The sequence below is a fragment of the Alligator sinensis genome, unplaced genomic scaffold, assembly GCF_000455745.1.
Source record: "Alligator sinensis unplaced genomic scaffold, ASM45574v1 scaffold455_1, whole genome shotgun sequence".
Classification (NCBI taxonomy): Eukaryota; Metazoa; Chordata; order Crocodylia; family Alligatoridae; genus Alligator; species Alligator sinensis.
The window spans coordinates 430,082-442,896 of NW_005842142.1; the positions used below are offsets into that span (position 1 = coordinate 430,082).

General features: G+C 37.1%; 2 protein-coding genes across 2 annotated transcripts in view; one reads left to right on the top strand and one right to left on the bottom strand.

The window, feature by feature from the left end:
• KIAA1217 (KIAA1217 ortholog) overlaps nucleotides 1-1,274 on the top strand; it is a 403,141-nt gene extending 401,867 nt beyond the window's left edge. Inside the window, exon 21 of the mRNA XM_025206134.1 lies at nucleotides 483-1,274. Within this exon, the coding sequence (XP_025061919.1) occupies nucleotides 483-599 (117 nt within the window). The 3' untranslated portion in view covers nucleotides 600-1,274. The remainder of the gene's footprint in view (nucleotides 1-482) is intronic.
• The window catches only part of ARHGAP21 (Rho GTPase activating protein 21), a 118,127-nt gene that overhangs the window by 8,215 nt on the left and 97,097 nt on the right, over nucleotides 1-12,815 (bottom strand). The window contains 15 exon segments of the mRNA XM_025206126.1: nucleotides 1,290-1,395; nucleotides 1,713-1,754; nucleotides 1,926-2,051; nucleotides 4,489-4,578; nucleotides 4,665-4,738; nucleotides 5,930-6,008; nucleotides 6,111-6,266; nucleotides 6,392-6,534; nucleotides 7,668-7,816; nucleotides 7,896-7,960; nucleotides 10,655-10,939; nucleotides 11,717-11,842; nucleotides 12,308-12,344; nucleotides 12,443-12,545; nucleotides 12,703-12,815. The exon segment at nucleotides 12,703-12,815 is cut by the window's right edge and continues 23 nt beyond it. Coding sequence (XP_025061911.1) covers nucleotides 1,290-1,395; nucleotides 1,713-1,754; nucleotides 1,926-2,051; nucleotides 4,489-4,578; nucleotides 4,665-4,738; nucleotides 5,930-6,008; nucleotides 6,111-6,266; nucleotides 6,392-6,534; nucleotides 7,668-7,816; nucleotides 7,896-7,960; nucleotides 10,655-10,939; nucleotides 11,717-11,842; nucleotides 12,308-12,344; nucleotides 12,443-12,545; nucleotides 12,703-12,815 — 1,694 coding nt within the window.

Here is a 12,815-nt window from a genome sequence, read left to right on the forward strand (position 1 = left end):
CAATTTTATATCTGCATTCCTCGAGTGAGCTACATACTAATAAAATTTTACTTTTAACAGGCTAGATTTCAGCAGCTACCAGTTTTGTATTTCAGTAACAAGCGCTATTCTAAAATGAAAAATGGACCATCATTTTACTCTCTGGCAAGAACTGAGGTTATACAGTTATAAAGGGGGTAGGAAAGGGCTAGCACTATGACTAGAAAATATTTACACTGAAGCTTTCCAACTTTTGAGGGACTTTTTTCCCCTGGCTTAAAGAGCTGAGCCCCATGCCACACCCCTTTTTGACACATGGCTAATGCTTTATGACTAGAAAAACCGGTAGACCATACCATGCTATTTCTCCTCAGGGTCTGCTTCAGAAATAACAAGAAACAGCAGAAAAACTTTTAAAAAGTAGCATTGATCTGTTCAAAATACTCTTAAAAGAAAATTTACAGCACAGATCAACTTTTTTTTTCTTTTTTTGCATTTACAAGAAACGGGGGTTTCTGCAGACAAGGCAGCTACAATGTGGGCAACAGTCCTCCTTCTTCCTACAGTTCCAGCTGTCCATCAGTGACATCACAGAATCCACTAGTGACATCACCGTGTGATAGACTCCTCCCACTTCACCTGTTTCAACATCAGTATAGAGTAACTGTTTCAGTAAGTGCTGAACATCCCTTTAAAAACTAAAACAAAGCTAGAGACAAAGGGATAACATTTGTGGGAAACAACATGCCAGGTTAGTGCAACAATACGGTGAGGGGAAAAAAGTCATCAAAAGAGAGCCTACAATACTTGTCCTTAGCCAAGCAGGATGGCATTTTATAAACAGAAGAAAATCAGCTTTAATATAGACATATTTCAAAATATCCTATAATAATGTCCATCGGTTGATAAACAAGTGAAATTTAATTTTAACTGCATTCCTAACTTTGGGAAGGAGCACTATTAGAACAATATAGAATATAAATCTTTCTGCCATCACAGCAACCACTATATACAGCAGCATGTATCTGTTTTATCTTATGATGAGTATTACATGAATAACCGTGAATAAATAAAATAGTGTGTGTATGTTTGTTTGCCTTATCTTTCAATGGTTACATGTCTTTTGGTCAACAAAGTTTGCCATATGTACCGTGCACAGCCATCACAACTGTAACTCATTTAAAAGTACTTATGATCATTTAGAAGAGGGAAAACCAACTGATTAGTAAAAGAAAATAGAAAATTTACAGTGAGGTAACAGAGTAGGTTATTCCAGCCTACAGACTTAACACTGTCCAGGCAAGCGTTACCTGATACATCTCCAGGAGATATTCCCGTTCTTCCAATGTTGCTGAGTAAGTGATCTATGTTTGGGACTGGCTGAGATTGTACAGTGTAGTCCTCCTGAACTGCTGTCTACAGTTAATAAACAAAGATCTCTTCATCATCGTTTCTCAATGAGTTATGATTCAACAACATTTAGAAAACTGCATTATTCACCTGAGGACAGTTTCCTCATGAGCTCTTTTGTTTTCCCATATTGCCTTATGGTTAATACAAAAACACATGGAACAATAGCTTAGCTTTTCACTACTGCAGGGGCTGGAAAGCTAGAAAGGTGCTTCTGAAGAGCAAGACAGCAAGGCATACAATAGTGCAATAAGGCAGGTGTAGACATTTTAGGGATATCAGGACTGTGTTCTAAACTGAAGTAATTAGAACACAATACTTACAAGCGGCTCTTCACCATCATCTTCAGTGAAAAACCAGTCGTGCTACAATTTAAAATAAAACACGTGAAAACCTAACAGGAAGTGGAAAAGTCAAATGTGGACATCACTAAAAATGACATTTTTAATTCAAAGGACAAAAAACCCCAGACTGGTCAAGTAAGAAAAGGCCTGTCTGTGTAATTCTTTTAAAAATAATGAAATGAATTCACTTACTTTTTGGATAAGTGTTTCTACAATTTTATATTGGTCTGGCATATGTGTCACCATGTGTGTCATGTTATCATCAGATGTTCTCACAAGAGTTGGACCAAATACTATCGCAAGGTTTCTTGGTTCCATCTGAGAAGTAATGAAAATAAATTTGCATCATTCATTTATAATGGAGGTAGAACAATATGACCCATTAAAACAAAACACATTAAGTGAAATGCACTGACTAAATAGATTTTTTTAATGTTTAGCATAGATTTGTGCCACACAAAAAAATCAATTTACTACTGTTACTATTTGAAGCCAGTTAAAGTAATAGTATCCAAAAAGTTTTTAATAGCACTCATGCTACTATCTCAAGAAGTCTATAACGTTACTTTTATAGTAAATATTTTGTACAATGGCAGAAGCTCAGAAGCCAACCTACCATTATAACTCAGGACAAGTCTTGCTAACCTATTCCTTTAGTAAGGCTTTTCCATGCCCCACACACATTTTTTGGTTTTCTATAAAACAATTGATTCATTTGATTCAAAGCTGCATAAAAACAAACAAAAAATTCATTGCTGTCTAACAAGATAGCTAAGCATCTTCAAGGCACCTTAAGTACTAGGAAGTTTCTGAAGTATATTTTTCTCCAAATAGTTGAAATGCCAATCAAGAAGTTTCAGCTATGAACCAAATATTTTGTATCATATCAGGTCCTTGTTCTAAGATGCACAAAGCCATTTACTTCTGAAGCAAGCAGATACTACACAAGTCTAATCATGTGCACATACTCATTTGCATCAGATAATCACTGAATCATTAAAGCCTCTTGTTCTGTTATGTTGTTCTTGAACTCTGACAAAACATGAGAAAGCAGCAGGGCTCTTTCTTTACTCTATCGTCATGTATTGTGGATGCAGCTTATTTTTTCTTACTCATGACACGTAGTAAACTCATAATAAATAGGCAGCATAATATGGGACACAAGAATGAGGACAAGGTTGCAAAGTAAGGATTTCCCATCTCCTAATCCTCATCTTGACTCAAAATGTATCGCCTTGCTCAAGTCATACCACCCCTCTGAAAAATGGGAACAATATCACCTTACTTAACTCCCGTCACAGTTACATCAGCAGAATTACCTAACTAAAGTTTATGGAATACTTTGAATATACAAAATGCTGCTTGTGGCCTAATTTAAAACCACCTGCCCAGGCTAACTTCAAATCTAAGCATTGTTTTTAATCACCCACAAATATCCAATGTATAATAAATAATGCATATTTAGATAGAAGGTAAACATTTCAAAATTGTCTAAGAAATGAGGGACATCTAGGGCATAGGCTCAAAAACAACTTAGATGGGAGGCAAGGATTCCAGATTCCAAACCTCAAAGTCATGTTTGACCACAGGACTTGGGTATTTCAGAAGTTTTCCTCAGAGCCCTTCATCATACAGGATCCCCAAGCATTATACAAAATTATTGGCCTAATCTTGCAAACTGTGGAACACTGCAGTCAACTACAGCATAAGATGCTACAAAAAAGATAGCCAGAATTTTGTAAACACATCAAGGCAAACCCCTACTTACACATGACCTTTAATGACACCCATCTACAGACAGTAAAGCAGAGCTCTCTTGGTCTCCTAAGAAAACTCACACTACTTTAACCGATTGAAAAAAACAAAACAAGTTGGTAAAAATAGCTGAAACGTCTGCATGGGCACATTTAACTTGCTTTGCAAATGGATTATGCCAAAATTATCAAATTAAACTAGATAGATGTGAACCAGCTATTTCCACACAGAGGTTTGAACCATTTTTAAATACATTTAATAAAGAACTCTAATGAATTAAGTACAGGGGTGTAGGTTGTAACCATGTTGGTCTAAGGACATAGGCAGACAAGATTCTTTGGGTAAATCTGATATCTTTTATTAGCCCAACTTAATAGTTCGAAAAATATTTCTTAGCAAGCTTTCAGGTTTAAAAACCCTTCATCAGGCTGGGGAAGCATCTGCAGTTGGCATGCAAAAGCTTGCTAAGAAATATTCTTCTAAATATACTATTTAGTTGAGCTAATAAACTACATCAGATTTACCTAAAGAACCTTGTCTGCCAGTGAATTAAGTAGGCATATGAAGAGCTGACAAGGCCTTTCATAGTTTCATAGTTTTAGGGTCGGAAGGGACCTAATAGATCTTCTAGCCCGACCCCCCGCCAGGGCGGGAGAACAACAAAAGAACCCTAAACAAAAAAAATGGGACTCCAATTAATCCAGCCAGGTAGGAATCCAGCCTCTTCTTAAAGATCCCCAGGGTAGGGGCCAGCACCACCTCCCTTGGAAGTTGGTTCCAGCTCCTAGCCGCCCTAACTGTGAAGTAGTTTTTTGTCTTTTGTACTTTTGTCTCAGTCAGAAGTCTTCTCATAATGCAGGAAACTATTTATTAGCTAATCCAGGTAAATTCAAATTGCTACGTAGGTACAGATGTGCTTATCCCCCTTGAAATAATGCATCCCAAGAAAATTTCCTGAAATAAGGAAGCTGAAGGTGTCTTGTATAGTATATTTTAATACCTTATTTTTTTCTGAGTTTTCTGCTACTGTCTTTAAATGTGCTGAAAGAAACTTCAGAGTTTCATAATGATGTTCAGGTAAATCATGGATCTGAAACAAACAGAATTTTAGCATGTAGTTTAAGGAAGTGCAGTACAAAATTTGTGCTGAATTTCAAATATTTGAAACTAGATTACCAATTGCTTTAGTGTTTTTAGACGCTCTACAGGATCTTCTTTTCTATTGGCATCTATGAAATCTGCGTATTTGTCTGTCCGAAACAAAAAAAAAAAAGAGGGTTGGGGGAAAGGAACGGGTTTCACTGTGAACAGTTTTCAGAAATCATAAGTTACCTCATTTCACATTTGCATAATGGAATTTAGCTATACACTATTCTACCATTTAAACAGGGACAAAAAATAAATTGTCTTATTTGCAATAAAAGAAATTTAGGATAATAGAAAAGTAGGACCTGAAGGGACCTCAGAAGGTCATGTAGTCCCACTGCCTACTCAAAGCAGGATCATCCCAGACTAAACCAACCCAGTCAAGTATCTGTCTAACTTGCTCTTGAAAGTTTCCAAGAACACAGGTTCCTGGAACAATCTAAGAAAGTTCTTCCTGAAAAAATTCTTCTTAGGTTGAATATTAAGGGAAATTTCCTAACTGTTGAGAGTGGTTAAACACTGGAATAGGTTACCCAAAGAGGCTGTAGAATCTACACTGTTGAAAATTTAGAGCAGGTTAGATTAATTCTTTTGGAATGGTTTAGACAGCAAAAATCTTGATCTGAGAGAAGGGGGTTGAACTAGATCAGGGGTAGTCACTATATGGTACAAGTGCCACAACTGGCACAGGCAGTCTGTGTGTGTGGCATGTGGATTAGAAAGGGGACTGGAAGCAGAGTGGCAGATAGGATAGGGCACAGAAACCAGAACAGTAGATCCAGCAGGGAGCACAGGGCAGGAAAGTGGGTAGGGGAAGGGGAATGGAGTGGCACTCAGGGAGGGTGCACGGCTAATTTGTGGCAAGCCTACCAAAAAGGTTGGCCCCCACTGGACTAGACGATCTCCAGAGGTCCCATCCAGCCTATTTTGTATGGTTCTAAATCTATGAATTCTACTAATGTGACCAGCAAAGTCATTACAATTTAATCCATCACTTCCTCAAAAATATTATTTTTAAGGATCCATTTCTTTATACAGGACCTATATATAAACTACTTAAACTTAATTTGCAGTAAAAAAAAAAAAATCAACAAATTTATTCCCACAAATGTGGTACCAAACTGGATTCTAGCTAGAAAAATGTTAGTTTGATTTGTAAAAGGAAGGTCTATAGTTAACAGAATATAAGCTGTATACTATATATATATATCTATAGATATAGATATATATGAAAGCCCTACTAAGGATTATTTGACAAAAATTATACGAGAAGCTCATAATGGAATATAACTCACCGTTGGTAAAAAGAGGTTCTGGTAATTTTCTGAAGAACGATTTTAGTAAACTGCTTATCACATTCAAATCTCTCCATTTCTATATATTCAGAAGAGAGACATGGACAAAACTTGTTTTTAGAATGATAATCCAAATACTTTCCAGGAATTCTAAACGTGAATACTATAAGCAGCAACTTACATCATCATGAACATCAATGTCTGTCACTCCTTTGTTGAGCTCTTCTTGCATGCTTGAGATAGCAGCATTATTTCCTGGAACTCTGTAAATGCCTGTATATTCAAGGCCTCTTTCTTCAACAAGCTTGCAGCAGACATCAACTATTAATGGAATATACTGGGGGGAGGGGAGGGGGGGGCACAGAAATATTGCTCGTTTTAAAACATTACTTAGACAAATACAAAGGTAAAATTTTTAAACCACAGAAAGTATATATAATTTATATATGTATCTTCTCATACTTTATTGTTTTGAGCTGGGGGGCAGTCATCAAGTCTAACTCCGAAGGTCCCAACAGATGATGGCTTCTTCTCAAATGTTTTCCTCATAATGCTTGGAATCCCTTTTCTCCATGTTCCTTTATCCCTTGGTGGGCTCGTCTCATCTTTTTTTTGTAATTTGAAGTAAGAAACACAAATAAAGACACTAGTTAAACAATCAAAAACTGCTCTTCCTGTAAGCAATAAAAGTAATGAGCACAAAAGTGATAGTTTTAAAGCATGTCTATACAGCAAAGATACTGAATTTCCTGTTCTTTTTTCTTACCCTCACCTGTCCTCTTGGGTTCCATTATAAAAAAAGCAGCATCCCTTCCAGATTGTTCCTAAAGGTTCTGAACTATTACTCTTCATACCAAATCTCAGGGGGAAAAAAGACAGTTGAAGAGCACCTTAACATGGGGTAATTACTAAGATTTTTTCAGGTTTTTTGGACATGCATAAAGGCTTTGCCAGAGATTTAATTCCCAACTTTATTAAAAGATCCCTTACTGGTACCACCTTTTATAACCTCCCTTTTATAACCAAGCCCTTGAAGTTGGGAAACAAAAAGAAACACTTAATTTTTCAAACACTTCATTTCATGATTCAGTGCACTTTCACCATCTTCTCTGGTCAAACTCCTTGCAGAAAATCTGTATAAAAAGTTCTGAAATCCTTATTCTGAAGCCTTTTAACTTCCATTGAAGAAGTTTCAAAACCAAGCTAAGTTGATGGAAAGGGCAAGCTTTGTAAATCTTGCCTATAAGAAATACAACATTACCTTATTTTGTTGCTGTTCATACTGTACACCAGTGGTTTCCAACCCCGGGCTGTGACCCAAATGAGGGTTGTGTGGGCAATGCCAGTGGTGCCACACAGAAAAGAGGAGCCACATCGCATGCACGAAGCTCCCCGACCCCTGCTCCACCGCCACCACGCACTGCTCCCAGCAGCAGGGTGTAGGAAAAAAAGGGTTGGAAACCACTGATGTAGACTGGTACAGAGAAAGAGCCAAGACCTATCTGAGAAAGACTGGAATGGAAAACGTCAATGGTCTGAGATGCTAAAGTACCAGTAATGCCAGAAACAAAGGAATTACACAGATTAAGTGATTACAGATACAGTTCAAAGCAACTAGTTAAGGCTTGTTTGCACCTGTATACTCAATGCGTATGAAGAGCTGAACTAAAGCAACACTGTCTCATATGCAGCCTTCTATAGTGTTAGTTATTTTTAAAATACATAAAAAGGTACAAACCTTTGGTGAGGATCTTCCTTTCAGAATCTTCCTTGGGAGAATGTGGAGTTTGGGCCCTTTGTTCCGGTTTGCTACCCAGAAGAGTCTGTCTAAAACTCAGACTCTGGCGTGGAGTTTTGGGAGATGGCTCTGTTTTGCTACTGGAAGAACTGAAATAAGAAGGTATTTGGATACAGAGAAGCTAAATACTAGGCAAATAATATTGCTGTCAGCATATACATTACCTACCTCATCATTGTGCTATATTCTTTAATCCTCCGACTAATTAGGTCCCTACTAGTGACACCAGTATCCTGTAAAATAAATGGAGATCTACTTTACAACCCTAATTTTGATAATATAACTTTCAAATGTTTATTTAGCATCTGTAAAATACAATTACTTAGCAGCAGCATCAGATAATTTATGTTGGACAATTACAGAATTTACAATTCCAGTGCAGTTAAAATATAATGATTAGTCTCAGGAACAACAAAAACACCACCGAAAAACTGAAAGTTTAAAGGAGAACTGAAGTGTAAAGTTATAAATTAAATGCTATGATTGGAATTTTCAGAACAGTCCAGATGATTGAACCACAGAACTTCACTGTAAATTCATTTTAAAAGAAGATATATGATTGATGTATGCTGGTAATGATCTTGATATTTCAAAGCGTTATACATACTTTACTGCCGACTTATATGCATGTCAACAAAAGCAATCTGATAAATCTGACATGTACTTTTAACCCAGGGGCGGGCAATTATTTCAGGCGGAGGGCCGCTTACTGAGTTTTGGCAAGACATCAAGGGCCACATGACAGGAGCCAGGGATAGATAAGTATTAACTTTCTAAAATTTTTAGGGGCCCCGCAGGCTGCATAGAACGGCCTGGCAGGCCGCATCCGGCCCACAGGTCACATTTTGCCACATTTTAACCACTTAGCCTAAATTCTGTTTGTAAACATACTTTCCCTGCGATAGTTATTCCAAAGCTGAGTAGTTTTACATAGCTGCATTAAAAAATAGCCATGAAAAGAATTTTCTCCATTATATTTTTGAATACACAGAAAAAACTAATAGCACAGATAAACATATACTATATATAATACACTAATATATTTCACATATAACAATTTATATAAATGAACAGAGAAAACAATTATTAAAATAACAGTATTTCATGATTTAATAGTGAGAAAAATTTCTCATAAGTGCTATTGGATTGCTATGTTATAGCATAAGTCTGATGGCAGAGTAGGTTAGATAATGCTGCTTCTGGCATAACTATGATAGAAAACTGAGATTTTGATGGATATTGTACAGTGTACATTTAAAACATATTTTAGTTAACTGTATTTATAATTAACCAGTTTTAACAGGTACCACTAAGTATTATTATCAGATCATCAAGATGTTGGCTTATTATCACAATAGATGTAGTTAGTCAGCTTTCTTTAATGTCACTAATTTCCCTAAATTCTCCTAGTACGTATTTTGCATAGTGCAAATTTTTAATATATAAAAGCATATACATGTAAATAAATATATAAATATAGCATATATACTTACATATGTCTATATTATATGTCCATTACCATATTTACTCAAATACAAGACAAGATTTTCCCCTCAATCAGCATGGGGGGGAAGGGGGGGGAGAACAACTCCTCATCTTACATTCACAAACAAAGAAACCTTATTAAATACACTGTTGATCATTAAACTGATGCCAAAATAGCACGTGCTTAGTAATGAAAACAAATTATGAAGTTGATTACATGCAGTCAACATTGAACATGACTATAAGACACATGGCCCCAACACTGGGCAAACAAACTGATGGGAGCCTACCACAAATACAGATTAGCACAGCTTATCTGAAGAAAATATATGATAGTGCCCATTGCACTCAGTCCCTCTCAGTACTGACATTTTTTCAAGTCATAGTGAGCCACTACACTGCATACATTTCAACTTCCTCTTCACTCCTACGGCTGAGCTGCGCCTTTCTATCCCATTTCCAATCATTCCTGTTTCTTCATCAGCCTTAAATGTCTGGCAAACATTACCAAACAGGGTCCCAAACAATCCACCCAGAATCCCTCTGTCACCACCTCTCTCAGCCTGCTGCATATTATTATTGTCCCTGTCCTCCATGAGGTGGAGCTGGACCAGGTTGCCCTGCACCTTATTTGCATGTACTTTTTTGGAGGATCCCAAGACTTGTGAGACGAACACCTACTTCCAAGTATAAGTAGAGGGGTTAATTAGCATACGGCTCCTTTGGTGGTGGTGGCGGTAGGGAGTGTTATCTGGAGTACACACATATATTGAGCACTGCTGAACTGGGGGATCACCATGACTTGAAATGCTATTGACTCTGCTGGGTCCACCCCAATGAATTACAGGATAAATCATGAGCCTTTTGGCTTTGGACTAATCTTACGCATAGGTTGTACTATATATATAAGTAGGTAACAAAAGTGTTGCTTAAAAGTCAGCTTATGTTATGGGGTAACTGTGCTAAAACTTGTAGCAGTTTCAAAAAAGCTAAAATGCATCAATTCTGGATGAATTAAGTTTATAGATTTCCATAGTAATTTGCCCGTATGTGTGTTTCTTGCAAGGACAGTGTTTTCAAAGTTGTGCCTCAGTTCCGTGTGCTCAGGGAGAGCAGGATCTGACAAGAAGAACAAGTGGGATCAAGTGGCTGCAGGGGCCACTTGATCCCCCACAGATTTACCTTCCTTGCTGTACAGTGGGAAGGGGATAAATTCAAAGCAAACATCCAATAATTAAATTCTAGGCCTGGGACATTATAACAAATGTATAACATTCTCCATATATAGAATCTAATTTGGGGGGAGGGGGTCTTACGTTCAGGATCATCTTATATTTGAGTAAACACAGTTTATGTCCTATTATCCCTAAAATAACTAATAGAAAATATAATTGGAGACTAAAACAGCTCATAAAATTATACACCAGATATTTTATTACTACCTCAGTATTTAAGTTGCTATTATCTTGTATTGCCTTAATCCATGCCAACATGTTATCTCTGTCTTCAGCCTGAAACAGATACTCGCAGTCTGATGTTGTGAGCCTGAATACATTTTTTCTCTTGGTTTCACTGTATGAAATGTCAATCAAACAAGCATTGATACTGATAGGCTGTTCTTCTTCAGATGGAGTTGTTTGGTCTTTTTTATCTTTGTACAAATAAAGTGAACAATCTCGAAGAACAACATACATCTGTTTCCATGGTCGAATGCTCCCACCAACTCGCTGAAAAAATATGAACCAGTTTATGTTTGCAAGTGTAAACACAAGTCTCTATTAACCAGTTAAATTACATTCAGAACTTTCAGGAAATAAAGACTGGGATGACATAAAGCAGCCAACCCCTAAGGAACAATATGCAAGGACTACGCAAAAATATCACTCAAGGAATGGGAAAATACTGGTCAATAGTCTTTGGTATCCAAATATATGTTCATGCACAATTTTGTAATGCAAATGTAACAAAAGGGTCAGAAATATTAAGAAATGTTTACACAAGTTAACCAAGGAATCCTAGCCAGGCTTTCAAGTTTTTGAAGCAATGATTTCCACCCACCCATCCTCTGAACATTTGGGCCCCAAACTTCCAGTGGGTCTGTGAGATTTATCTGACTTCAGCACCACTGCAGAAACTTACCCCAGCAGAGTTTATGTAAGCCACAGCTTGTCTCATTACTAGCAAGGGCAAAATCTAAACTCTGCTTATAAAGGAGTAGATAATTTGCACTAAACCAGTTCAGAGACTAGAATTTATAAATGCTCTGAATTCAAATAAATAGAAATTAAACCAGCTAAAATGATGATATACAAAGAAAAGTTTTAACCAAACAGGTCTCCTTTAGATCACAATGAACAGGTCTAAAGCTGTTACTCCATTACCTATTTTACTGCATACAAAAAAGCTAGAAAGGAACACTCCTTTCCCATAGCTTAGACACACACACACCCAGCCAGCCACCCACTCCCTGCAACCGCCTTTGAATATGTTAAACAGCATAGTACCTTTCCCTTGTCTGTGACAAGCTGTCGAAAATAGAGCCATCCTCCCTTGGAGGCATCACCAAAAACCTCTGAAGAAGAGCCTTTTCTGGATCCAGAATCTTCTGAAGACTTTTGGCTGTCTGGGGCCTATGTAAAGTTGGAGTAACAACACTTGAGTGCTCCTCTACATACATTTCTCTACATAAGTAAACATTCACACTGCTTTCCCTCTCAATTTTATAGCTTGCACTTCATCTATGTGTGACAAGTTCCTCAGAGTATACTCCAAGGTAATGTCTATCAGGCTCTGAACTGATGAATAGTGAAATCACATGCTGCTCTCCAGGCAATGTAACACATTATATGTCCCTCCACCTTATATTTTTATTAATGAGTAAGCTTTTGCTTTGGAATACATAAGATTCTGCAGACAATAAAACAAAACCTTAGTTCAAAGACTGAATTCAAAGCTAAGGGCATTTTGAAGTGGTTGCAAAACTGGCACATAGCAGTCCAGTTTTACTGACCTAAAACTGAATGGTGCCTAATCGGAAAGATGCATCTGGCATAAAATATCAAGTCAGAATCATATGATCCCCTTTATGTACTCACCTTGATCCCTTTTAGACTAGATACATGCTTAATAGATCTGTTGGGGGGGGGAAACAAACATAATGAACATGTTGTATACTTTTTCTTAAACAAAAAATACATGTACACACAAGCATAGATTTGTTCAGGACTTACAATTTTCTTTCTTCTCTGTAATCATCCAATCCTTCGTCATAAGACTTGGATCTCTCAGTTTTCGGAGCAGGTTGGCCATCTAGTGTGCTAGGCCTGATAGATTCTGTGATTTAATCAAAATTATCAAATATTAATCAGGCTAAATCACACTTTGTGTTTTGGCTAATTGAGACAGAACAGGATTATAATTGCCACACCTATCTCCGTGGCAAAAATTTTTAAGAAGAAAATATGTTTTTACTTAAAAAACAAAAACTTACCATGGTCATGTGAGAGCTGACGTCGGATTAAAGGAACTGAAGATGTAGGGCTGGGAGGAACTGTTGTTATAGCAGGTGCTTGAGAAGCAGATGCAGAAATAACAGCAGAAGAA